Source organism: Brassica rapa, chromosome A06 (genome assembly GCF_000309985.2).
Source record: "Brassica rapa cultivar Chiifu-401-42 chromosome A06, CAAS_Brap_v3.01, whole genome shotgun sequence".
Lineage (NCBI taxonomy): Eukaryota > Viridiplantae > Streptophyta > Magnoliopsida > Brassicales > Brassicaceae > Brassica > Brassica rapa.
Window position 1 is genome coordinate 418,434 of NC_024800.2, and position 27,390 is coordinate 445,823.

The window sequence follows — 27,390 nt, forward strand, 5'->3', positions numbered from 1 at the left end:
AAGCTTCTAGCCTGCTTTCAGGCCCAATGAGTTTTACATTATATTTAATCTGAAACTCACAAATTGTATATCCTTCACATATTTCATTCAAACGTCAGTGATTTCATAAAAGACTAGCAAAAGTTAACAGCATAGTCGTACTAGTACTAGCATTCTTAAATGAACTCATTATAAGTAAAAACGTACTGTACTTCTTTTTTTCCTAGATAAAAAATTGTACAGTCAAAAAAGGAAAATAGAACTATAATATCAGTGAGATAAGATGTAGAAAAGCTCAAATGCAAAAAGTATATACTTGTTTTTTTTTTTTGAACTGAAAAAAGTATATACTTGTTATTTAGTACAATATAAGCAAAATGCATTGGTCACCAATACATAGCAACATTTTCTTAAACATATATTTAGACGTGTCTCTACATATATTTCTGAAGTTCCAAACGGTCAATTGTTCTTTTTTTTTCAGCTTTATTTAAACGATAATAAAATATTTTAATGGTTATATATGTTTTCTATTACTTACTACGAAAGAGTACAAAAGGAGGCAAAACAAAAAGATTTTTGAACTAAGTAACTATATTTGAATCTCACCAACGGTCCACTAAATTTCAAAGTTCAAATGTTCCAACTTGGAACTCATTATGTGTTGGTCAGAAAAGTTTAATCTTTTATTTAAAAAGTGAACATAAGAAATATTGAATCTGGCTTTCTCGTTGGGTCCCTTGTTTAAATTATCTGCTGATTTAAAACTTCAACCGTTACTCCTAATTCATTAAGAACTAAAGGAGAGTTATATGTTATTCCTGACCAAAAAAGAAGGTTTTATGTTATTTAAATTTCGAAACCGAAAACAATAGCTAAGACTTCATTTGTTATGTGGTTTCCGGGTCCACAGAAACAGTCCAGCCTTAGGCATATGATTATGAATAATTGTATGTTTGATTCTTTTAATCTAGTCCAGCTAGTTTTTAGTTTGGGGCAAAAAAAAAAAAATAATTCAGTATTGCAATGATCAAACGAAGACATAAAATTGAACAGCTCTCTTAAAACTAATTAATCCTTTTGGTAGTTGGTCATTTTCTTAGTTTCGGGTGAACGTTGGTACGAAACACTTCAAGGAAACACTAAAACGGCTAGTTGACCCTTTAATGAAATGAAATATATTATAGTGATTCTTGAAGGAAACAAATAGTTCCAATGAAGACAAATTCTGCAATAAATATGTTACTATAAGTTTTTTATATATAATAAATTCTGCAACAAATATATAACTATAAGTTTTTTTTATAAAAACAATTCATTTGTTTTCTAAACTAATGTTTTAGTAATTAGAATTCAGTTTTTAAAAATTTACTAATAGTAATAGGCTAATAGCTAATCTTAGAACTTTAAATTTCTTTAGTTTTAAAAGCAGAAATAATTAGAATAAAAAAACAATTGATGTAACTTTTTGAACTAGTCATGTGAACGTTTACAAACAAATTAATTATAACCAAACTTTTTCTTGTTTTATAAAAGTTTATATTGTGAGGTTGGAAATGAATAAGGAGAAAAATGTGGTTTGGACCAATAGACAGCCAATATGCCAGCTGTGAAAGTCTCTCCTTATGTTGTATAAATAGACACAATACCATTCTCACAGCTATTATCATCATAAGTCATAACACACACACACATACAATAGAAAAACAAATTATTTCTTTCTTTCAAATTTGTTCTTCTTCATACATCAAAGCGAAGAAATGGAGGCAAAGAAGATGATGGTTGTTTTCATGATCGTTGCTGTGGCTTTCTCAGCCGTCGGACAAGCGGCGGCTGCCACAGTGGAAGCTCCAGCTCCAAGCCCAACATCTGATGCTGCTATGTTCGTACCAGCATTGTTTGCTTCTGTTGTTGCTTTGGCATCTGGTCTTCTCTTTTGAGCCAAAAACAAACATTTATCATTCTTTTTCCCCTCTATTAATTTTATTGTTTTTTCTAATGATTTTGTGTGTGGTTTGATTCTATAGAGTGTTGTATTATTCTTAATGCAACCATCCGTTTCTATATGTGTTTCTATGTATCATCATCATTTTTCATTGTTTATGGATTCGTTTTATCTTACAAAGTATCCACTAATCCATGAAAGGCATCACATAACTTGTTAATGGACGTTACAAACTTTATCAGATTTCATTGATTTGGGTTCACAAAAAGATTCAATAAGAGAGAGGGGATACTTTGGAATTGTCTAAGAGTTGGTGGAATCAATGATGTTATGAGCTGTATTTGGAAGGAAGTGTGGGGGCACTATGATGCCGACATCATCATAATGGTGATATGGTGCCTCAAGGCAACATGAGTTTCCATGTGTCTCGCCACAGAAAGAAAGCTAAAGATGACCCCACAATAAATGATATTTAATGATTGAACCACACAACAATAGTTGCAGTAATCCATCCATATATGTAAGCCAATCAGTAGAGTTAAAACCTGATCTGAATCACAAATATGCGTTAGCCTCTTAGGGCGACCGAGTGGTTGAGAACCAAGCCTGTTAGAATCTTCAGCTCATCAGCTGCACAACTCATGCAAGAGTCATGATTCATTATGGGACTGATCAAGAGAAAACTATTATGCTTAGCCCCAAAGATAGCAATATTCTACAAGTATTTCCCTGAGAAACCAATATTAATAATATTGTGTCGACTTTACAGAGGAATGATAAATAAAGTCAAATTACAAATACAAAGGGGCTATAAGGAAACTAACCTATGCACCTAAAGTGAATCACAACAAGTAGAGCAAAGCCGTAAATGCTAATTTTTTTTACAGAGTTCTTAAGCCCCAAATAAAAACCTGAACTACATCTAGTAGATCTACACCACTTCTTCCTACTTTATAATGTATAGCACTGGTGAACTAGCCCAAGAAACCTAAGTGCCTTAAACATGACAGATTACTCAGGAGGTGCAGGACAGGACAGAAAGCTTGGTCTCATCTTTTGATACTGAACTTGAGTGATATGCTCCTGCATTGTTTCAAACTCCCGACTTATCTGGTAGCCTGGAGCGTTCTTTATCCGCAAAATGAAGCAGACGACTCAGTCTGAGAACCACATCACAGTGAGATGGCAATGCAGTCCGCCTATCCAGATATGCTGGACTAACAGTCATCCACGATAGAGCATGGAGTTCTGCTGCAATTGACTCAAGGATTAGATGGCTTTCAACCTCAAAATCTCTAGTTTCTTTGGTCCCTCCACCGCCTTGCTTCATGATTCCTTGAAGAACTTTGTCATGAGCGTTGTCATAACCACCATAATAGTCTATGAGACTTACAGAGAGAACTGATGGCCATTCTTCTTTCACGTTTATTCTCGAGTCTTTTCTCATGGAAGGCACAGCTTTTGAAACAACAAATCCGGTAGACAAGGGGATTGCACAGCCTTTGCTGTGAAGGAGGTGAGCAAGTGGAGGTGATTCTGCAGTTAAACATGTGGGAAGCTGAAGAGGACTTGGGTGAAGAAAGCGCATGTTGGGTGATGGTATCATCATGTAAGAGAAAGCCGTTGACCCAAGAGACTTGACTGGAGTGAAACCTTCAATGTAATTTGCTGCACTCATACCAGTACTGCTCTGGCCACCTCCTGCGTAATAAACATGCAAGTCAGTATCCTGCTCCCTTAAAATTGTGTGAACTGAGGAGAACAATAGAAACCAATAAGAAACTAACCAGGAGATACCAACTCAGCCGGAAGAACAAAATGCAGAGAATGATCAAGTGAAATAGAAGCAAAACTGATGCTGTGAACCCACTGAAACAAACCCCTTGGAGTACCAGAAATGGTTTGTCCACCCATTGTTTGCTTTCTTCCAGCAGAGTGCCCCATACCGCCTTTCACAAAGGTGGATGGTTTTGAGTGAGAGCCATAGAGTGTGCTAGTTGACGAGGCTCTCTCCTGAATCAAACTCAGATCATGCTGTTGCAAGGAAGGTCCGTTGCTATTGGTGGCTACGCCAGAAGGTGCAGAACGTCGAAGTTGAATAGGCCACTTCTTAATCTCAGGACCTCCAGCTGTGTAAATTGCCTTTTGCCACTCTGTTATATAAATTGGAAGTAGGGTTATGAAACAAGCAATAATAGAGAACTCTACTTCCATTTGGATGTAAAGGAAAAAGAAGCTAAGTTACCTAGGTACTCAAGCTCAAAGAAACTCCCAATGCGTGTAATGACAAAATCCCTGGGTTTGAAAGATCCACTGTCAGGGGAGGAACATGCCTGTAGTATCTGACATCCCTGCTGCAGAACTTGAACAAAAAGACACTGCAGCCCTTTCGTATCCTGTCTACTGCTAATCCCACCAAAGGGGAATATATGTGTGTCAAGCAATTCACCCCTGGCGTCAGTCCAGATGCTTACAAGCCATCTCCAGTCCTCTGTCCAACCGTAGCAGCAATGTAAGCTTGGAACAGCCTTCCCTTCAACCTGTGATGCATCCCCCTGGGAGCTTGTACCTTCCATTGAATTGACGCCAAGTCCTGAACCTCTGCCACCATCCTCAGGTATTGGCTTTGAAGACTCGGATCCTAAGCCGCCGAAAGTAGGTGAAACTCCACGATCCACGGAACCAGGCTCGGAAAGGATGAAAAGCGGTTCAAATAGATAGAAAATTTCCTCATTAATGTAAAAATCTCCATTTCTGTTTGAGTCGCAGCTTACTCCTCCAGATCTTGTTATTTGCCAGCTACTATCCCAACTACTCGTTCTAATGCTACCATCAATATCACCATCTCTTGGATGTGTAGAACCTGTCATTCGAGAACTGACGCAGTCTTTCCAGATTCCTGAGATAGAATTCACTGAAGCCAAGGCTGAAGAGGATCTGTTAGATAATGATGATGAGAGAAATGCATCATTAGGCATTCCTCTTGAAATTCGCCGAGCTTTATTGTAGACAGAAAAGGCAGTATCCTTGAGGATGACAAGCTCATTAAAGCTTGGACTTGTTATCCGGAAAATAGAATCAACAGACACCACTTGTAGAACTAGCTTAGGGACGCTAAACCCCGAAAGCACTGGAATGTGAGATATTGATGCTTCGTCTACAGCAGCAGAACTACCAAATGCCCTTGCAACCTGACTATTAAGTAACGATCTCCTGTCTCTATCTGGCTTTATCCCTGATCCAAGTGCTATAGACGATTCAACGACTGTCCTTAAAACTGCCGAAGGGTCGGGAAATGGACACACTATGTACACTACCTGAAAGAAAAATAGAAGCCAACCAAGTATCAACAGCTACACTTGGTAGAAGTGGGCAAATAAATACGTGTCCCAGTTTCTAACTCATACTTACCATGCATGGAGTAGCTGACCCTTCTTTCTGGTTTGTGTAAAGCCCAGACCCAAGCTTAAGACCTTTCAGCGCTTTTGACAAAGACTTCAGATAGCTATTTACATTCCACCCATTCGACAAGGAGAGAAAATAATCACTGAGAGATCCCAGAAGCGACGTGTTATTGCTTTCAATCTTCATCGATTGAGGGCAATCAAGCAGAACAAATCCTGACGAGGATAATCTTCCAGCGTCAGTTTCCATTTGATTTCCTAGGATCTGTGGCAAATGGGTTCCCAGTCTGCACGTTTCATAAACTATGCAACAAAAGGTTCATGTCATGTTTAAAGAACATAATCACAAATTCAAAATATATAAATTCGTTGGCTCACCAGTTCCAAGTTGTTGGAAGAAATCAACAGCAGCACTGGTTAAAGGATCTATATCCGGGCATACAACAGTATAGTTCATCTGCGAAAGGTAACAAAGAACAATCACAGGTATCTTAGTGGTCAAGAGTATCAACTAGCCTAAACTGCGTAAAACAAAAGCAAATCTCTCAGGCGTAATCCTTAAATGCTCACATTTTTCGGCAAAGCATATGGCTCGAAAGGGGCCTTTTCCCAATGTGGCAAGGAGTTGGTTGAAACCTTAAGCCAGTCATCTTGGTATCTGTCACAAGTGATGGACACATAAGTAACAGAACGAAATCATGAATACTTCAGGAAATAATCCAATCAGAAGGAGATCTTGATAAAAACCACATTCTATTAAAAACATTTACATTCAAACTACTCATAGAACAGACATCGGCATACATACCCGACAAGTATAGAGGGTGATGGAAGAACAAAAAGTGTAGGTCGGAGTAACTCTGAACTGTATATATCTTGGCTCTGAGCAGACTCCTCTCCTTTCCCACCATCTATTGCATTTGACACTGCTTGTATGCAAAGAAATAATAGAATCAACAGCCACAGTCGAAACGACAGAGTTCAACGAGATGATAGCCAGCGTGTGAGACCGAAAAATAATCAAAATGCATTTGCTACCTTCACTCAGGACTGACTCGGCAGTAGATCCCTCGGAAATAGATACTCCATCCATCGATTGATTTCGGCCCTTGCACCAATCTGTGACATATAATGGGCCGTCTGACTGACCAAATGCGGATTTCAGAGCTGTCTTGATGTCAGATTGCAGTAGAGTAATGACAGAGGAAGGAAAAACCTGGAAAGGAAAAAAAAATCTCCAGAATCAGGTTTAAGCCGGCAGAACATCCTGTACCATATAAATAACCAGTAGTCGCACAGGGAACAAATGAGGTTACACCATTATGAAAGTTTACCTCAGCAGAGAGTGGGTCAACTAGCTTGACACCAGCAATGTCCAGAGAATGGCAGGAAGCCAAAGTTCCCCCACAGCCTGCATGGCCAGCAGAGGGTCCACACGACAGTTCCCGTCTCCACAACTCTTCCAGTGCAAGCCAGCCATAAGGTCCATCCCCACAATCTGAATCCAGAGCTAAATCAACGAAAGAAGTAGCTTGCTGTACAAGTAGCGCTATTCCATCTAGAAGCTCCTGCAATGGCTGCCTTTGTCCATAAGAAAGCAAACTGTTTTCGCTAAATGAACTATGGGGCAAGGATGAGCCTGCTTCAATGTTTGGCGAGCTAGCAGGTTTTGCTGTTTTTGGGACTGAAACAGTCCGCCACACGCCAACTGGTGCACTCATGTGGCTGTCTAACATTCCTCCATCGAAATCTCCAGCTATTCTAGTAGGTACTTCTTTCTTATATATCTCGTTCCTTCCAGATACGTTGTCTGTCAGACTACTTGGCTCATTTGGCACCTGGTTCAGGAAGAAGTTTCCACTAAGCCTACTCAGACTAACAGGAGAACTGTGCTTCGAAGAAATGGCTTTGTGCCGCATCCTATACATGAAGGCTTGGAACATAACGCTTCCCACGTCTGTTGCCAGCAAGGTCTTTGAAGATAATAAAGTACTAACAACAGCAGATATACCGTCAGTCTTTTTCCCCTGTACGATCTTAACAGCACTAGAAGCATTGTAGTTTGAATATTTTAACTGAGACACACCCTCCTTTTTACTATTGTTGTCACTGATTAAAGTAGGTAGCTTATCATACCGGCCCTTTCTGCCCTCTACCTTAGTGTACAAAGTTCTGCCATCATTACCAATGTATGCTTTTGATCCAAGCAAAATCTTATCGACTGCTCCATCAGAATCAGTGGCAGGTGGGGTGGGTCCATAAACATAGCTACTCGTTCTTGAATTTGAACTCTCCACTTTATGAGATTTGGGAAGATATGGGCTTTTGAAAGACGTCGAAGAAATCTCGCTCATAGGTGCTTCAACAGCTCCATACTCAGGAGCAAAGGTCATCATAGCTTCTGCTTTCATCAAATGATCGAACTCACTGTTAGAAGAGCTTAACATTTGATTAGAAGGAGCTGAAACTGAAGTGACACTGTTGTTGAGGACTTCTTGACTTTTGATAAGGCCTTCATCAATGATAGGGGGAGCAGGATTGAAGCTCTCAAAAGACGAAAACCCAACGGGCAACACAATCTGGTCTGATACATCCATCGTATCCATTGGACTAGAACCTACATCAGCAGAATCTGAAGGAAGTATGAGGGAATGCGACTCTGCTGTTCCCGGCGGCTACACAAACATAAAAGGTGCTTTGTTAGGTAAGGATTGAACACCAAAGGCAACATGACCAGAACACAGTAAGAGGCACCACCATCCACTCAAACCTTTACAACATACAGTCTAGATTTATGAACCAATGCAGGAGAACGCAAGTAATAATTGTTTTATTATAATAAGGATAACAGAAGACGGGAATTACCTCGCCAAAAGGTAACGCATCATTCTCAAAGAAGTCACCAAAGTCTCCAAACTCTGAAAGAAGTGCTTGGATATCCATGCCAACTCCTCTATCATCATCATCGTCATCATCCCAATCCCAACCAAATTGATCATTTGCAGTACCTGGAACATCAGCTTATTAGTTTTAGTAGAACCCAATCCTGACGTATTTGCTTCTTGAATAGGTGCATTAGAGACAGTACCTACTTGACCGAATGACTCTGCCATCCCTGTTCGCGGCCGCTTGGAACCCTGCAAAGGATGTTATGTTACTGACTGGTTATCAGTACTATTCGTCTCTATCCTTGCCACAGATAAAAGCCATACCAATTTTGGGTGATCATCATTACAAGTCAAAGAATCTGCATCCGCATCAAGGTCACCAGTTCTTGAAGTCATTCTCCAACCACTCCCACTAGAAGCACTACTTGTTGAACTAATGCTGCTATTACCGCTACTGCCACTGCTATTATAGCCATTTTTTTCAAAGAACCCATCACTCTTATTTCCAGACGATCCAAAGAAGTCAAAATCACCAGCCCTGCATAAAATAGACTATAAATGTTCAGGGATCATGAACAGACTATAAATGTCCAGGATTGCATAAAATAGACTATAAATGTCCAGGATTGCGTTTCAGACCTCTATGAGTTCCCTTTGATGTTCAGAATGTATCCGAAATAGAAGAAAAGGACTCACCAGTGCATAAATAACGATGAGCCTGCTAGAGATGGTCCTATCCAGTTTTGAAGCCAAAATCTGCAAGTATGATTTCACCTTGCATCAGCTCCAAGCTGGGGAAATATAACAAATATTACATCTATTTCAAGTTGACGCTCTGTAACGTGTGTTGAAACAATTCCTAAAACCTCTCTCACTATGATCCTACAAGTCAGTTTTCTGAATACATACATGCACACCCTGACAAAATTGTAGACAAATTCAACAGACTATATAAATTATCATTAGCCAACAACATTAATAACCAATTCGGATCTCACCGTTAACCATCCAACAACTTCTAAATAACTTCTTCACCTTGACATTTTACCTTTTCAAAGAAAATTTAGCAAATGCCGACTGTAAAATTGGCACAAGCACGGCCTCAGCTGGATATATGAACTTTTTTTCACACATCGATGCTATATCTGGGTGTCCTTTCCGGTGATCTTTACTCCCAACTGATGTTTGAGGAACATTCACCGCAAAGGTTGAATTAGTTTGACTTGTGTTGTCATTTATATTTTGGCAGCAACCAAGTGTAACTTCCACGTAACAATGATCGCCATTTATCAGACGGGACCCACTACCAGCATGAGGAGGGAGGCCAATATACCCACTTGAAGACCTTAAGTTTCCAGAACTGTATGAGAAAATAAACTAACCTTAGTTGACAAAATTGGTTTGCTCAGACTAACAGCTATGCATTTAAATGAAAAAGAACATTGAGTGGGACAATAGATAGCAAAGGTATGAATTGCACCTGAAGTAGACTTGCTTGACAAGGTCATTGGGACAGAATCCAGTGAGGCTACCCCGCATTCCATGAGGAGAAACAATCACTGGTGGGAATAACATAAGCCTGTGAGAAGTGTAACTATCAAAGAAAAAGCTCCTATCTTTCTAGAAACATGTGCAGAAGATAAACGATTCATTTAAGGTCTCAATTCAACAATTTTGTCTTCAAAGAGTTACATCTAGCACAATCTATAATTTCCACTATTGGAAAACCGCAGAAAGAAAAGAAACAGCGATAAGCTCTGCTCGAGGAACTTAGATGCAACTAGACTACACGAGCTTCTTTTCAGAGTTCAAAAGTCGCATCTCTCAATTCATTCACTAGCATATCAATACATATCATAGACAAGTACTCAAAACTTAGCATCGCAGATGATGAATTCAAGAAATGACTAACCTGGAAGCCTATAACTGGAGTTTTTCAAGGAACTCCTTGACAGCCTCTCAGCATCGCCACTTGAAAGTGTCCGTACATTCCTTCGCGCATTAAAACCAATGTTAGTTTCCCAATAACAATAAGACGCACTAATGGAACATGTATAACAAGTATGTTTACGGACTTGGCAGAAACAATGACATGGACAAAAACTGCCTCTTCGGTAGCAGCAAAAACGAATTCAACAGTAAGACGGCCCCTCCTGCATAAAGATCCAAGGATCATTAGCCACACACACACCTAATCATACACTTCTTTTGATTTTCGAAATTACACTCAGGAAACCAAGGTCTTGCAGGATCACATCTACTTAGTGAAGAGCAGAAGCTACAACAAGTTGCAGGTACCTCAAATATTCTTCATTTTGAGGGCTGACTTTTGAAAACACATCTCCAAATCTCATGTAAGAAAGTCCACTTAACGCTCTGTCGCAATATCAAACAACTTAAATATGAGATATCTCAACTCCATTATCTCTGAAGATGATAAGAAAATAAACCTTTCAATGCAATTACGCAAAGACTGTGAAAAGGCAACAGATATCTCCTCGGAGTCCCCAGGTGCTACCCAGATTCCTGACGCAACAACTTTTAACAGAAGAAACAAAAAAAAAGTCATAATAAGAACCATAAGAAGAAAGAAAGATCAAAGAATCATTAATAAAAACCAATACCTCTAAGCTTTGAGACAGCAGCCTGAGCTTTATCAGTGATTGATGAATGACGTCCAGGAAGAAAAAGCCAAAGCTTGATCTTCTCATCTAACCAGTAAATGATCATCAGATATCCAGCTAAAAAAGTTACAAGAGTGGTGGTGTTTAGCTTTACACTTACCAGGGTTGTATAAGCCTTGAGATGGATCCCAAGGTCCAACGAAAGAATTGGTCCATGTGCTAAGAAAGCCTTCCTTCTGCAAGCGCAGATGAGATGAAAGCACAAGATATGTTGCAACGTCATTCTGCTCAGCTCTTGAACTGAAAATTAAATTAGTACACAGTGTCAATATAAAAGTCCAGAGAAAATGAAAAAAGCTCAAAGCTTGAACCTTGTATCAGAGGTGGGATTGAGCTCAGCTTCACTAGGAAGAAACTGAAACCAAGAAACGTGATGAAGACCCCCCTGTGCATTGCAAGTAGTAGATTATCAAAATCAATACTTTTTAGAAAGGAAAGAACTACAACTTTCTTCTCTCTCTCAAAGTGAATGCCTTTAGTATGAAGAAGAGCTTTAGAATCAAAGAGAAGAGTGGTAAAGACTTACAATTCTGAAGACATTGGTCCACATGGTTTTCACTAGGCTCTACTTTGATCGTGAAGACACTTACGAAGCTCGGAATCGCGAGGGAAGCACGATTCCAATCATAAAGGCGAAGACTCTGAGATTGTCCGAGGAAGAGTGATCGGAAGATTCTTCTTCTTCGTCTACGATCTTTTCTTTTATCTCTCTCTCTCTGTGTACGACTCGTTTCCCGTGATTTCACTTTACATGTAAAAACCAGATCCAAACGAACTCTCTTTAGGGTTTTTTATTTTGTTTTTTTCCTTTTTTTTTTTTGGTTGGTTGATTCTGTGTCAATTATAGCTCCGATACCGATCGCTTAATCGTGGAATCGCAGAAATAATAATTAAGTTGCAGAAAAAATTAATTGAATGATAGAAAAATTTAAAATTTGCGAAATTGTAGAATATATATTAAATTGATTAAACTATTTTATATGATATTTAATGTTTATAACAAAAAAAAACAAATAGCAATAATTAAACTAATGACTACAAATCTGAAAATAACTAAAATGTATTAAAAATATTTTAGTTTTATTATAAATATCTAACTTATCTTTCAATATGTTTTATAGAAAATAGTGAAAAACTTCATTTTTTGTGAAAAACATTTTAATCCCCCCCCCCAGCCTATTTATTAATGATAATTAAACCTAAATATTCAAAAGGTAAATAAACTCTATACTGGCAAAATAAACAAAAATCAGAATATTTTATCAAAAAATTAACTTCTTCTGTTTGAAATTAAGTAATAATGATCCAATAATCATATTCGGTATTAGTTTTGGACATAACGAGATATAAGCACTTTTCAGTCTCTAAAATTAATATGTATAAATTGTTTGATTTTCAAATTGTATGAATATAAAACCGGACATATATACTTAATATTTAACATGTAATCTAATTATTAATCTCAAAATACCATAAATTTTGTGTCCATGTGTTCATATTATCTTTTTGGCTGAGTTACATGAGTGTGTGTGTGTGTGTGTGTTTGGCTCCACATGTTAATTTATTGGTTTTAACTTGACAATTAAACCTTAATTAACTTAAAACAAATTGATAAGAAATGATTAAAATCTCGTCCGTTTACTGTCGAATCAGATATCGATAATATTTTTTTTATTAAATGTCGCTATCGATATTTGTCGATATGTTGTTTGATTAGTGATCGATGCGATTAATAAAGACAAAATTGTCATTTATTATGTTTTTGATTTATATACTTTCAAAGTTTTTCACTACTATTAATAAAAAAATGTCTTGGATTGTTTGAAGGAGTGGTGTTTAGAAAAGAAAGATTATTCCATCACTTTGGCTAATATTACTAGTAATACTCGTATGCAAAAAAAATTCTAAAACATTGTCTTTAGATGCTTAAATTCTAATAAGTGAAGGGATGCCTGGAATTAGCTAATGGCCTTCTGAAAAATATTTGAAATAGTGTGAAGTTTGTGAACCTATGAATCAATGAAGGACTTGCAACTTGTTGTATTGAGAATGTAGGAATTAAAAATGGATATGGATTGTCTTTATATGTAGCCATTTGTTGGAACTCGACTTATGAGATACATGCTAGAAATCTTAAATTCTCTAAGGAATTTGCTAGTTTTATGGTGGAAGATATACCCATATACAACATAATTGTTTTCTTATTTATTATAACTTCACTTTCAATAAAAACACCAATGTTTTCCAATAGTATATGTTTTCCAAGCTTTATATTCGACTACGCAGGGACCGTATTTCTTGATTCATTTGATCTCTCAAGACTCTTCTTAGTAACTTGTTCGAAGCCGTTCTCTGAAATTCAGCCACAATCTTCACGAAACTCACCTGCAAAATTTTGCAAGAAATCAATTTCTTAACCAAAAACAAACTCTTTGTAACTTTGATTTTATGAATTAAGATCCAAACTATTACTTACCTTGAAGAGAGGATTAAGATCTTTTTGAATGGCTCTTGAGAATTTTTTCTTTAGCTCTTCTTCACTTTGTTTCTTGAACCCTTCTTTCAAGACTGTGAATATGGCCAGTAACTCTGGACCACCGTTAGGCGGCGTTATGCTCACTGCAGCCGTCTCAGAGATGCATTCATCGGCTTGATCACACACTCGTTCTATCTCAATAGAACTTGTCTGTGTTACATAAATGAGCAAAACAATATTAGCATTGAGGAAAGTTTCAACAGGTGTATATAACAGAATGTAGTTTACCTTAATTCCTCCAAGGTTCATGGTATCATCAGCTCTGCCTTGAACAGTGAAATATCCTCCTACGGTTCTCTTCAAGATGTCACCATGTCTTCTAAGTCTCTGTAGAACACAACAGAGGAAACAGTTTAAGTGATGCTCATTTTGCAATTTGAATATACAAAGTCCTTACTAACTACTCACTGTTTCTTTATACATTGGCATTCCCTTGAAGTAAACTTCCTCATGGTCTGCGTTCAGAAGTCTATCCGTGGCACCAAGGTGCTGGGGGAACAAACCAACTTCTCCAGTACACGGTTGATCTTCCGGCTTCAAAAACAAAACAGTTTCTATCATGTACAAACCCTTAAGAATAAACCACAAACATGTCAAAAGTATCAGTTTGTTACATATGGGACACCGTTTTCGTCAAAGATGATGATTCTAGTAGCCATGGTTGGTGTGCTAAACGCTCCAAAAGCCTGAGGTTGAAGCGGGCTTCCAATGATGTACGAAGAAGCGAGTTCTGTACCTCCACAAACTTCGATCACAGGTTTATAATAAGCTTTAGAAGAAAGCCAGAGAACATCATCAACATTTGAAGCTTCTCCTGTTGTGGCAAAATATCTAACAAAGCACAAACCAACATCAGACAAACACACATAAAATATAAGTCACAGTTCTGTTGTTAATTACTTTATCTTTGTCCAATTAAGGCCTTCCATACAGTTTGTCCTCTTCCAAGTTTTCACCAAGCTTGGAACAGTACCAAGAATCGTAACTCCAGCATCCTGTAGTAATATCAAAGCACAGTTAAGTGTGGGGTTTGATCAAATGTTTACAAAGGAGACAACAATGGTGGTTGTCTTGCCTGAACAAACTTTCCAAAACCGTGGCCGAGGGGAGACCCGTGATAGAGTGCAAGCGTTGTACCGGTTAGAAAGCAAGAAAATATAAGAGTTGGTCCCATCACCCATCCAAGATTCGTAGGCCAACAGTATGTGTTACCCACTTTGACATCAAAATGAGCCCATCCATCACAAGCACTACGAATTGGCGAGAGCTGTGTCCACGGTATAGCCTTCGGTTCACCTAGTTTAGAAAAACCAAACTGATCAACAGATGCTCTAACCATATCGATTGCAATTAAATAACAAAAATGTTTTTACCTGTAGTTCCAGATGAGAAGAGAATATTAATCACAGAGTTTACAGGTACATAAATGGGGCCATAGTTGTCCTCTACACTGCAAAACAAATTGGAGCCATACTTGTTAGAAAAAAAATTGGCAATCCAAATCTCACATCAGATATTAGACCAAAGAAAGTTTAATATATATATATGATCCAATTCCACTTAGTATAAGCCTTTTGTGGAGAAGCCTTTCCAAGAAAAAATCTGCGAGGTTTTGGACCCAAAGCAGACAATATCGTAATAAGTCAGAGATGTAAACAAAACATTTACCTCGCTTTGGACAGAAAATCCTTCCACGGTATGTCCTGATCTCTTAACTGAACGCGCAGTTCAGTCCCTGAAGCTGGGAGGACAATGATCTTTGATGGAGCAGCTTCAACCACCCGACTACATAGAAAACAAAGAGGGAGAGAGACATGTTTTCAGTTTAGTTTATGTTGTTGGTTCATGAAGTTTTAAGATCAGGCATTGAAGAATTGGTTTTTGTCACCTGTATAAAGGATATCTCCGACCTCCTCTGAGTACATGATCCTGAGAAAAAGCATATGAACAATGAATCATCTTATATCTGAAACGGTAGGCTGAAAATATAAAGAAATGTGAGTCAAGACTGTATCACAAACCTGAGTGAAAATGCCTTTTGCTTTAGATATTTTCAACCTTGTTGCAATTTCTTTAGCTGCAAAGCTGTCTGCGATGGAGACAACAACACAACCAGCAAATATGATTGCCAGATATATAATCACTGCATCCACTGTCATTGTCATATCGATTGCAATCGTGTCACCCGTTGCAAAACTTCCACTTATCGCATTTGCCACCAACCTGTGCATAAAGTATTATGTGTCAAAAATATCAAATGGAACCGTATGATCAGTAAAGACATTCATGATACTTACATTACTCGCTGGCGGAGTTCTTTGAATGTCATTTGACTGACTGGAGAATCATCAAAGCCTTCCTCTCGCCATACAACAGCCAAACTATCATCCTCCCTCTGAGAACGGCTTGAAGGTATCAGACAACATTCAGCAGTATTAAGTACTGCATCAGGAAGCCATGTCCCTTCAGGTTTTGATTTGTCAAGGATGCACCTCGGAGGGGTGTGAAACTTAAGTGAAAGCTCGTCGATAACGATAGACCAATAAACCTGAAAAAAACATAAAGTTAGACCACAACAAAGAGTATTTTCTGTTCTTGAATGTTCAACGTCACTGCCTTACTTCAGGATGTTCAACTGAGAATCTCCTGAAAAGCTCAAAACTCTCTAGAGGGTTTTTATATGAAGCACCAAGAAGCCTTGGCCCGTGAGTTTCCATTAGCCTTCCTAAGTTTGTGGATTTTGACAAAGATCTAAACGCAGACAAAGAAGAAATAGACAGACACTCAGCAACTCAGACAAAGTTGGTTTGAGAGAGAGAGAGAGAGAGATGGACGTACAGAGAAGGGAACCAGTAGAGAGGAGGGCCGTGGATAGATGCATCCCAGTTTGAATAGATAGAGTAATAGAGAAGCTGATGAAGAGGATGAGGATGCCATGGCTTAAGTACACACTCATCCACCAAAGCCTTCCATTGATCTCTTGGATCAACACCTTTAGTCCTTGAAATCACATCTGTTACCACTTTCTGAAACCCCTTAGCCTCTTCCAAACTCAATCCAGCTTTCACATAATCCTCACTATTCAATTCTCCTATGCTCTTCCACATCTCTTTTTCTATCTCTCCATACAAGTCATAGCCTTTTCTGATACTTAAGTGCTGGTGGTAGGTAAGTCTCGTGGACAAGAAAGCTCCAACTGCGAAATTAGTGTCACTGTTTAAGATGAAGTCTCCTTGTCTTGTTTTGTTTTGTTCCCTAAAACAAAATGAAAAAGTCTAATCCTTATCAATAAACCCAACTACTCGTCAAGATTGGGACCATAGTCTTTGTCTTGTAGAGTTTTAAAAAGAAACCAAATCTACTCATCTTTGCCCCGCTGAACACGGCTCTATAAAGACATATTATGGTAGGCCCTTACATGGGCCAGATGCGTTGAATCTGATGGCTTTTAGATTGTTGGATTCCAACTATCTCTTAGAGCAGCATTAACGACGGCTAAATTCTGTGAGGTATCTAAAAGAAAAAAAAACTTTAATTTTCTAAAAGCTGATGAAACGTTTAACGTTATATGAACAACTAGGACTGGACATCATTACTGGTTACTCGGCTTAAACTCGTTACTTAATTCATACCCGTCTTAAAAATTTAAATACTCAGTGTTGTCAAGACAAGTAACAAATCGACAATTTTCATTACCTGACCAAGTCAAATATCAAGTATCATTATTATATTTAGTATTTGACTTGTTACGCTCCGTTAGTTGCTATTTGTTATATGATCTATTAAATTCTTGTTTATATTTGTCTTTTCTTTTACTTGCATTTGGGATTGGGAACAAATATTCATTACTCTTCTTATACTTATTACTTATTTCATATATGTCTTGATTTTTAAATATTCGTTGTCATCTAGTTATATATTATATAGTAACAAGTATTAAAAATTTAACTACATGACTTGTTATTACATGTTATTTGCTTTATTTGCTTAGAGAAAACATTTTTGTCATCATAAAAACTATACAATGATTATATATCAATATATTCATATTATCTTTTTCGTAATATGAACAAATTTTTCGTTTAAAGTGATTAAGATGTTATGTTAAATAGAATAAATAAAACAAACTTTCGTGTTTATTTCTAATAGATTGTTATTTAGTAAGTAGTTCTTAAACACTCAAAAAAACTTGTACATAGTTCACAAGTACTCGTAAATAGTAAGTAATAGAACGGGACAAGTAATTTGTAAGTAATTTATTTTTGATCGATTACTCAAAATAACAAGTACTCGTTTTTAACAAGTTAAGTACAAATCGAAAATTTTATTACTCGTAAAAGGCAAATCAGTACTCGCCTTGTGCCTAGCCTTATGAACAACAACGTCTTCTGGAGTTCTAAACCGGTCCTAACAAGTTGTAAAAGAAGAACTTTTATGTTATTCTCTCTCTTAATTTGTGAATTTTCATTTATTTTATGGTATTTTTGTAAATACCAAGAACTTTAAAACCTTAAAGTTGTAGGTGCTCTTAAAATGTTGACTTAGACTTCGAATGGTGACCATCGTCCCACCCCGCCATGTAGTTAACAGTAACAAAAATTTCTACATATATTATATATTTATACATTTTTATAACTGTTAAAATCGCACCGCAGTTGAACCGCTTGTCCCGCACCGCGCAGTCACCATTCAAAGCCTTAGATTCCCCTGCAGCATCAACATCCCTATGGCAGATACTCAGCAAAATCTAAACATCTAAACCGAGATTCTGATTCAAACAACACATTGTCTAATGTTGCAACTTTCAATATAAAGACTTAAATCTTAAAGAGGACACAGTAACACTAACAGTTTCCACATAAGACTCAACATCATCAAACCATAAAAATATTCAATCCAAAAGACATAACAAAGCCAAGGTTCGACATTACATAGATCTCTCATCTTTTTTCAAATCATAATTACTGTGTTACGATAAGAAAAAGAGAGGCAATCATGACATAGAGATGATGCATATCCAAAGAGTGAAGAATCAAATCACTGGCTTGGTGAACGGTCTTCGTATTGCTCCCCACGCGGTGGGCTGCGGCTCCTGGCCTGTTCAGGTGTGTAGCTCCTGCTTCTCCTAGGGCTTGGACTCCTGCTTCCTCTCGGGCTACGGCTTATGCTTCTCCTAGGGCTCGGGCTACGGCTTATGCTTCTTCTGGGACTCGGGCTAATGCCGCCTCCTCTTGGACTACGACTTGTGCTTCTTGGGCTACGGCTTATGCTGCGGCTCTTTCCTCTGGCTGGAGTTACACTGCGACCTCTTGAGCCATTGTAGGCAGGTGAGCGCGAGTATGATCTCCCCCTATCATACCGTTCTCCCCTGGGAGAGATAGACCTGCGACAATAGAGAGATGGTCAGCACATAATTGACCACACAGAGTTGTGAAATGGAGTTCAGACAGAACATGTAGAAAACCTTGGGTGATGTCTTCGGGGAGGAGAATAGTAATCACCACTCCTTGACCGAGATCTACCACGTCGACGGGGAGGAGAACGAGAATACCTAGGGGGGCTCCGCCTCCTACGGACACAAAAGAGTTATTAAAGATCTCTCTACATGAGGACTCATTTATAAACAGAAAAGTTCAAAAAGAGAAAGCTCCAATGCACCTTACTCCACCGCGCTCCCTAGCTCTCATCTCAATAGGTTTCTTCCTGTTCTCTTCCGCAAACACAACAGTCAACTCGCGGCCATGAAGAACATAACCATCCATATGATATTTCGCCTCAGCAGCGTCAGCAGGATCCACAAACTGAACAAAACCAAACCCTCGCGGATTTCTGCATTATAAAAACAAAAAACAGGATCTCAGATTAGGAACCATACATACAAAAATGAAGACGAAGATGCACCACTTCACAACAAGCATGTTGAGGAACAGTTGATCCCCTGCAACAGAAGATATCGCAAGATAAACATTGGAATAAGCAAGCACTTGCCTGCTAACTTCGCAAGTTTCAGTATAAAGATGTGTCTTCTTGAAGACTTGAATTCATCTTCAAATTGAATACAAACTCAACTTCACTTCAACTCTTACTCTTCACTATCATACAGAAGAACATCTTCATAAGAACTCTACTTACTTCTTTGATGTCTTCATTTCTTTAGATTCACTGTTAAACCTCAACAACTTTAAATAACACACTAATAGCGTGTTCACACACATGCAACATATCAACATTGTATACTTATCCTTAAGCAACTAAATAGTACAAAGTCTCAACAGGTACTAAATTCAATCTGACGCTCTTTCTTTTATTGACACCTAAAACTAGTGGCTTAAAACTTCAAATGAAGACCTCATGTCACAGAAAACAACTAAACATAGTAAACAAAGATTCAAGAAATGTCGTAAAGAGGATGTCAAACTAGAGAATTTATCTAATTAGAACAAGATCAGGTGTTGAAAGAGTAAATAGAGGACTAGTATGCTCACCCAGTGTAATAGTCCCTTGGCAAGTAAATGTCCTTGAGAGGGCCGAACTGCTCAAATGACCTCCTGAGATCATCTTGCCTGAGGAAAAGAAAAGAAGTCAAATTTGCTAAAAGACTAAATGAATACAGATTGGGGTCAGTGTCAACAATTAAGGTACAGAAGTCAAATGCTAGATATGCTTTAATAGATATCCAAACAATTAATCGTTAGATGAAGAGAGTTGTAGAGAAGTCAAGAAGGTACCTGCAGTCATGGCGTAGATTGCGAACCAAAAGACTGGTGGGGAGGTCCCTGCTGCTGCGACCTCCTCCGTATCGGCCTCTAGGGCTTGGGGACCGACCCCTCCTCCCATAACCCCCCCTTGGTGGTGACGGAGTGTAGCTCCTTCCCCTCATTACGTCAAGCTTGCAAACAACCTCTATATCTGTCAATAAACTCAAACCAGATAAGAAATCACAATCGCAAGACCTTCTAATTAAACTATCGTCTGAAAAAAGCTTCAAACAAATGTTCAATCACCAAACTCCAACCGCTAACATACTCTACCACACGTGAAAAAACATAAACAGAGTCTTGCCACCTAAAGGACTTGGCCCATCATAGAACATATCTCAAAGAGAAAATTACGATGTTACAACTCGTTGGCTCTAGAAATATCTTCTTTGGTCCATTTCAAAACAACTGAACTGAACTGTATCAAACAGATGACCAATACTAACTGAGATCACAAACAGTTTTCAATTCAAGTAAAATTATAAGTGCATGGACACAAAAAGGAGAAAATTTTCGTCTAGAATGCGATTCTATTCTCAAAATAACGATACTAAAATTAACGGACGAACAAAGAGCTCCGATCTACCACGGAGGAGCATACAGGATGAAGAAACTGTGGCGGATTATTCGAGGGGAAGGTTTAATACGGTGAGAAAAAAAAGGAGAAAAGAGTTACCGGAGAACGAAGGTCGGTGGTGACGAACGGCGGCGATAAGACAATAGCATGAGAAAGCTTTGCTGTCTGAATTAGGGTTATATATATAAATATATGCTTACATTTTAACCCCCAGAACCTTTTAAAAATACTGTTTTTAGCCTATAACTCCCTTTTTTTATTAAAATGTACCCTCAAAGATTTAATTATGGTTTCCAGTTTCCGTAAATTAACCTTAAATTTTCATTATAAATAGCGTAATGGTGTTTTTCTCTAAGCGTTGGGAATTATTTGGGTGAAAAATTAAAATCTTAAAACTTACAGGGGGGAAATAGTAAATAACAGAAGAGTATTCTGATTCTTCTAGAAAAGTTTATTATGATGTCTCGCTATCTTCCAACTTGTGATTCTCTTACAAAGACGGGAGCTTCGTGGGTTCGATAGATTATCTCGTCACAAGGAAAGCTAGGCGTCTTGACTGGAACCTGTGTAATACAATCCGTTTGGTGAGATGGAGGAACAGTTCATACTTAGGGTTCCACCCTCTGTTTCAGAGCGAATCGATCGGCTCTTGAGCGAGGAAGCTTCTACTTCCGACGAGATCCCTCTAGATTTGTGCTTCTCAGGTTCGGTTTTGATCTCTTTTAGCTCATTAAATTGGGTTTGATCCTCCTAAGTTTCAACCTTTTTTTCTTATAAAGCTTATGTCTGATGCGTTCTTGAATGTCTCATAGAGAATCCTAAAAGACATTCTTGAATTTGTTTCAATAGTTGGAGTGTGTCTAGAAAATCAATTTATTAGCATCTCCTAGAGCAACTTGATATTGTGGTTTGTGTAAATTCAATGTTTTATCAGAGAGGTCTGAAAGCCATTCTTGTGGCATTGTTCTTGAATAGATCCGATCCATTTAACATTGTCTATGCATTACACTTGATGTGAAAGACCTTCTTGTGGCATCATTCTTGAATCTGATGTATGGATTTCAAGTGGGTCTAGAGATCCATTTAAACATTGTCTATGAATCAAACTTGTTGTTAAGGGGTTTGTGTTGTGTGTTGGCAGAGGATGGGAGAAGCGGGACGTTTATGATTGGAAACGAAGAGTTCCCGGCTTCTCTTCTGGATCTTCCTGCTGTTGTTGAGTCTTTTAAAACTTATGATGATTCTGCTTTAGTCAAAACTGCTGACATTGGCCAGGTATGATTAGATCATTGTGCACTAGTCTGCTATATGTATTTTTTAACCTTCTGATTAAAAAGCAATATGATGAATGCTTTTATATGGTTTGGCTTAACAGATGATCATGGTTAGGGAGCCAGGTGATCCCACGCCTAATACAGTTGAGTACAGACATGGTCTTACTCCTCCTATGAAGGATGCTCGGAAGAGAAGATTTCGCCGAGAGCCTGACCTTAATGTAATTTTGCAGTTGTTAACACATGTTTTCGCCATTACTAGATGGGTTTCTTCTTTTGAATTAAACAATGTTGAATGTCATAACGTTGCAGCCGGAGCTTGTACAGCGCGTTGAGAGGGACTTGCTGAACATCTTGAGTGGCAGAACAATCGAAAACGTAAATTTGCTTTTTAAATTCTGATGATTGGTTAATTGAATTCGATTTCAATATACAATAACTCTCTGTGTGTAGGGAAATGAGCAGCAAGAGGAAACAGTTGCGAACGAGAATGCAAATAAGAAGGTCTCTTCCTCTTCACCTGCTACACCTGTTGAAAAGCCTGAAGAAGCTGCTGAGACAGGGACTAATAATAATAATAATACTCCAGCGGAAGCTGAGCAGGAGAGAAGTGATTCAGAAGATTCGGATGATTCTATGTGAAAGGTTATGTATGTAGTGAATGAACATCGGGAAAGCTTTAGGATATGCGTGTAACGTTTGAGAAACGAACCTAGCAAGGATAGTGTATGTCAACTGTCAAGAGTTTTGCCGTCATGTTTACCACTTTTATCATTTATTGGTTCATGTTCAGAACATTGTTCCGGTCTGGTTATAATAACTTTTATTAGTTTGTTGGTTCCTGCTGAGCCATCAGCATCATTAGGAACGGTTGTGCGCCTGCGTATACCAACACTTGCATCTTCATTTTTCTCATCTAAAATAAATTTGTGCCTGAAAAATAGATGTACATAAAAGATATAAATTGTCACAAAAAAAAAACATAAAAGATATAAGTAAACAAGAGTTACATACATACATCATACTAAATTGATGTGTATATGTTTGTAGTTTAATAGTAACTACATAGTTTGAAGATTAGTTTGTGTTTCAATCTTGTTTTTTGTTTTCATAAGTAGCAAAATCTGTATTATAATAAGTTGGTAGTTTGATTCTTTTATAATCTATGTACTATTATTGACTTTTGACTTTTGACCTAACGTTCTTGTGATCTTTCTGACATACTCACATACCAACAAGGGATATGAATTTTACGGTATGGCATACCAAGTCAGTTTGTTTTCTCAAGGGTTTAGTGGGATGTCATTGTCAAAAAAGTGGGCAAGCCACGACTATGATTAAAAGTAAAAATTAGAGGGACAAATGTGATCATAGGGTAAGGTTTAATATCATAACTTACTAACTACCATTATTTTTATGAAATGCGATCATAACTTACTAACTACCATTATGTTTATGAGATATGATCAAATTTGCTTTAATGCATTAGTATACAAACATAACTAAAGTGGTATTGAAAAATAGTTTCTTAAAGTAATAACTCTTACCAGTTGGCATCATTGGTCCATTGACATGCATACTTGTGCCTGAGACATAATTTTTTATGTTTCTATAAAATTTTCAGATCTTTGTTTGGCTCAAAATAATTAATCATCCAAAAATAGCATAGTGGTTTTATTCTACGTAAGGTTTGGTTCAAAAGGATGGGCTAAAGTGTGAATAACGATGCCATTTTTGTTAGGTTAGCATACTTGTTAACACTTATATTAGCTGCATGTGTGTGACTTCTCTTTAAACAGTACTGATATCTAATATCTTGTCCGTATGTCTGTGTCCTAATATCTTGTCCGTATGTCTGTGTCCCTATTTGCATGGACATAGTATGCAATGTTGAATACATACACTTAACTCGAAAATAACATTTAAATGTCAATTACTAATGTGGAGTATCGACATTGTTTTGCATGTATAATTCTAATGTAGATGTCAAATCCCATATGACAAAACCGTCCCCTTTTAAATAGTTTTGATGGAGTAGTTGAACAAATTGACGTATAATTCTAGTGTATTTGTATTAGAATTTTAATATAAACAATCGGTAGATACTATATTAGTCCAAATAGTTTTCCAATTATAATCCAAACATACATTGTTGATTTGCTATAACAAAATGTGTGTGAATAAAATTTATATTTGTATATTTTACATAGTTTATAAAACATACAATGGTGGTTTTTACACATTGTTGACTAAAAAAACAACAAAAATTCTTGCACCTTTTTGACTATTCAGTATCTCCATTAAGTGGAAGGTAGCTCACTTTCTTCGAGTCAGAGATTTGACCATTAGCTTTCTTCATCAAAATTCTCGAGGATCTGTCTCTTAATGAGCTTTGGGGTTTAGAAGAAGAAGATGGATCTATCTTCTCAACGACAATCCTCAAATGGGTCAAGAGGTTTTCGCCTTCAAGCTCCATTGGTAAGTAAGCTCCCCTTCCTTTTCCTTCACAAGTTTCTATTTCGGGAAATCTCTGGACTTGTTCTGACATGCTCTGTTTTCAACTTACTTCAAAATTCTTTCCTTTTATAGTAACCTTAGCTCAAATCAGTACTCTTTCCTCCTTCAGGTGGACTCTGTTTCTTGCTACAGCAGAGTAGATTCAAGTCTCAAGACCGTTGTAGAAGCAAGAAAGTTCGTTCCTGGCTCAAAGCTCTGTATCCAACCCAACATCAACCCCAACGCTCACCGTCCTAGCAAGAACTCTAACCGAGACAGAACAAGAATCCAACCTCCGCTTCTCCCTGGCCTCCCTGACGACCTAGCCGTCGCTTGCCTCATCCGCGTCCCTCGTGCAGACCACAGAAAACTCAGACTCGTGTGTAAGAGCTGGCACAGGCTTGCCTCTGGGAACTTCTTCTACTCGGAGAGGAAGTTACTTGGGAGGTCTGAAGAATGGGTTCACGTTTTCAAAAAGGACCGTGACGGGAAGATCTCCTGGAACGCGTTTGATCCCGTCACTCACCTTCCTCAGCCGCTTCCGCCTCTTCCTAGAGAGTACTCTGAAGCTGTTGGGTTTGGTTGTGCTGTTTTGAGCGGGTGTCGTCTTTACTTGTTTGGTGGTAAAGATCCGCTTAGAGGATCAATGAGGAGAGTTGTTTTCTATAACGCTAGAACAAACAAGTGGCATAGGGCACCTGACATGCTTAGGAAGAGACACTTCTTTGGTTGTTGTGTTATAAACAATTGCTTGTATGTAGCGGGTGGGGAGTGTGAAGGGATTCAGAGGAGGCTACGGTCAGCTGAGGTTTATGATCCGAACAAGAACAGGTGGAGTTTCGTTGCTGATATGGGGGCATCAATGTTGCCTCTTCTCGGTGTGGTTTATGATAATAAGTGGTTTCTCAAGGGTCTTGGGTCTCACCAACAGGTCATGTGTGAGGCTTATGACCCTGAAGCTAACTCGTGGAGCTCGGTTAGTGACGGGATGGTTACTGGTTGGAGAGACCCGTGTGCTTGCCTAGACGGTCGTCTTTACGGGTTGGATTGTAGGGACGGGTGTAAACTCAGGGTGTTTGATGAATCTACGGATTCTTGGAACAAGTTTATGGATAGTAAAGTTCACTTGGGGAACTCGTGGGCTTTTGAAGCTGCGGCTCTTGTTACGCTGAACAATAAGCTTTGTATAGTCAGGAACAATATGAGCATGAGTCTGGTTGATGTAACGAATCCTGATAAGAATAGTCCTAGGCTATGGGAGAACATTGCGGTCAAAGGACAGTCCAAGAGCATTATTAGTAATATATGGTCGAGTATAGCGGGAAGAGCTGTGAAAATTCATATTGTGCATTGCCAAGTGCTTCAAGCCTGACAAATAAAACTCAACAGAATGTTGAGGATTCCAAGAAGAGAAGAAACTTTTGTTAACTGGCTCAAGAAATGTTTCAGATAAAGAGAATCTTCTTCACTGTTATCATTGACCAAATGAATCTACAGAGGCTTCAGAACTTATGTCTGGTCGAAACAGTCATACAAGAGTAAGAAGAATAAATCTCTCTCACCATTATCATATGTTATATGTTAGTTCATGATACAACAATGCATTAAAATAATATTGTCAGATTTTTTGAATTTTTTTCAAAATTTATGTCATACAAAATATTCAGTTTTTAGGTAAATTCTCTATATATTGAAGTCTATAATTTTTAATGTTATTTTAAAATTTTTAACCACATTCTACATTTTTGTTAATGTATTTCAAACTCTATTTTATGGTACATGGGCATCGTTCTATTTTTTTATCTATTAATTTAGTAAAACTTCATATGCTTCCAAAATGAGTTAACAAACCACAATAAAATCGCTATTTTAGTGAAAAGGATACAACAGAGATTTCAAACCTCTCTCACCATCATCATATGTTAGTTCATGATACAACTATGCAATAAAATAATATTGTCATATTTTTTTATTTTTTTCAAAATCTACGTGTTAACCCCTACAAAATATTCAGTTTTTGGATAAATGGTTAATATATAACGAAGCATATAATCTTTAATATTATTTTAAAGTTTCTAACAACATTCTACTTTTTTATTAATATATTCTAAACTATATTTCATGGTACATGGATATCGTTCTATATCTTTCTATTAATTTAGTAAAACTTCATATGCTCCCTAAATCAGTTGACAAACCACAATAAAAATCACTATTTTACACAAACTGAGACAACAAAGGTTCAAAACTTCTCTGACCATCATCATATGTTAGTTCATGATACAACTATGCATTAAAACAACATTTTCATATTTTTTGAACTTTTCTCAAAATCTGTGTGTTAGCTAACCTATACAAAATATTCAGTTTTTGAGTTAATGGTTAATATACTCAAACCTATAATCATTAGTGTTGTTTTAAAATTTCTAACCACATTTTAAATTTTTTTAATGTATTATAAACTAAATTTCATGGGAGCATAGTTTTTGAACTTTATCATTTTAAGTTTATGCATAGTTTTTATGCATGGTTAATATACTCAAACCTATAATCATTAGTGTTGTTTTAATGTACTCAAACCACAATAAAATTGCTATTCCAGAGAAACAGAGACAACAAAGGTTCAAAATCTCTCTCACCATCATCATATGTTAGTTCATGATACACCTATGGATTAAAAAAATGTTGTCAGATTTTTTGGATTTTTTTTCAAAATCTTTGTGTTAACCCCTACAAAATATTCAGTTTTTGAGTTAACAGTTAATATATTGAAGCCTATAATCTTTAATGTTATTTTAAAATTTCTAACCACATTCTACATTTTTGTTAATGTATTCTAAACTATATTT

General features: G+C 37.5%; 6 protein-coding genes across 7 annotated transcripts; 3 read left to right on the top strand and 3 right to left on the bottom strand.

Moving 5' to 3' along the window:
* Positions 1-1,630: 1,630 nt before the first annotated feature.
* Positions 1,631-2,082, top strand: LOC103871043 (arabinogalactan protein 21). The gene has a single exon (XM_009149262.3). The coding sequence runs from the start codon at positions 1,740-1,742 to the stop codon at positions 1,917-1,919; it is 180 nt and encodes a 59-aa protein (XP_009147510.1). The 5' UTR covers positions 1,631-1,739; the 3' UTR covers positions 1,920-2,082.
* Positions 1,874-12,716, bottom strand: LOC103871044 (mediator of RNA polymerase II transcription subunit 13). Its single transcript, XM_009149263.3, has 23 exons — positions 11,427-12,716; positions 11,212-11,285; positions 11,001-11,140; positions 10,841-10,927; positions 10,667-10,754; positions 10,515-10,592; positions 10,292-10,369; positions 10,129-10,208; positions 9,697-9,775; positions 9,265-9,576; positions 8,913-8,972; positions 8,541-8,754; positions 8,417-8,465; positions 8,194-8,336; positions 6,663-8,003; positions 6,367-6,544; positions 6,137-6,254; positions 5,899-5,986; positions 5,707-5,785; positions 5,336-5,631; positions 4,170-5,241; positions 3,712-4,077; positions 1,874-3,625 (listed from the first exon to the last, which is right to left on the bottom strand). Exons 1-23 carry the CDS (start codon positions 11,448-11,450, stop codon positions 3,018-3,020), a joined length of 5,652 nt encoding a protein of 1,883 aa, XP_009147511.2. The 5' UTR covers positions 11,451-12,716; the 3' UTR covers positions 1,874-3,017.
* A 242-nt stretch (positions 12,717-12,958) lies between these two features.
* On the bottom strand, positions 12,959-16,708 carry LOC103871045 (probable acyl-activating enzyme 18, peroxisomal). 2 transcript variants are annotated; one of them, XM_009149264.3, is made up of 14 exons: positions 16,275-16,703; positions 16,058-16,187; positions 15,734-15,984; positions 15,458-15,659; positions 15,325-15,365; positions 15,105-15,221; positions 14,810-14,886; positions 14,512-14,732; positions 14,337-14,431; positions 14,051-14,267; positions 13,845-13,970; positions 13,665-13,763; positions 13,377-13,586; positions 12,959-13,285 (listed from the first exon to the last, which is right to left on the bottom strand). In XM_009149264.3, exons 1-14 carry the CDS (start codon positions 16,541-16,543, stop codon positions 13,169-13,171), a joined length of 2,172 nt encoding a protein of 723 aa, XP_009147512.1. In that variant the 5' UTR covers positions 16,544-16,703; the 3' UTR covers positions 12,959-13,168. The 2 variants fall into 2 exon arrangements, 1 of the variants encoding a protein (XP_009147512.1); XR_633477.3 differs by lacking the exon at positions 12,959-13,285 and having other exon boundaries at positions 13,403-13,586; positions 13,858-13,970; positions 16,275-16,708.
* A 1,518-nt stretch (positions 16,709-18,226) lies between these two features.
* LOC103871046 (serine/arginine-rich SC35-like splicing factor SCL33) lies at positions 18,227-21,002 on the bottom strand. Its single transcript, XM_009149265.3, has 6 exons — positions 20,871-21,002; positions 20,165-20,345; positions 19,922-19,999; positions 19,095-19,265; positions 18,901-19,005; positions 18,227-18,819 (listed from the first exon to the last, which is right to left on the bottom strand). Exons 2-6 carry the CDS (start codon positions 20,314-20,316, stop codon positions 18,474-18,476), a joined length of 852 nt encoding a protein of 283 aa, XP_009147513.1. The 5' UTR covers positions 20,317-20,345; positions 20,871-21,002; the 3' UTR covers positions 18,227-18,473.
* Positions 21,003-21,219: 217 nt separating this feature from the next.
* LOC103871047 (transcription initiation factor TFIID subunit 7) lies at positions 21,220-22,903 on the top strand. Its single transcript, XM_009149266.3, has 5 exons — positions 21,220-21,475; positions 21,913-22,046; positions 22,147-22,266; positions 22,358-22,423; positions 22,499-22,903. The coding sequence occupies exons 1-5, from the start codon at positions 21,361-21,363 to the stop codon at positions 22,685-22,687; spliced, it is 624 nt and encodes a 207-aa protein (XP_009147514.1). The 5' UTR covers positions 21,220-21,360; the 3' UTR covers positions 22,688-22,903.
* Positions 22,904-23,128: 225 nt separating this feature from the next.
* LOC103871048 (F-box/kelch-repeat protein At1g55270) lies at positions 23,129-26,176 on the top strand. The gene is made up of 2 exons (XM_009149267.3): positions 23,129-24,523; positions 24,672-26,176. The coding sequence occupies exons 1-2, from the start codon at positions 24,458-24,460 to the stop codon at positions 25,911-25,913; spliced, it is 1,308 nt and encodes a 435-aa protein (XP_009147515.2). The 5' UTR covers positions 23,129-24,457; the 3' UTR covers positions 25,914-26,176.
* The last annotated feature ends 1,214 nt before the right edge of the window (positions 26,177-27,390 follow it).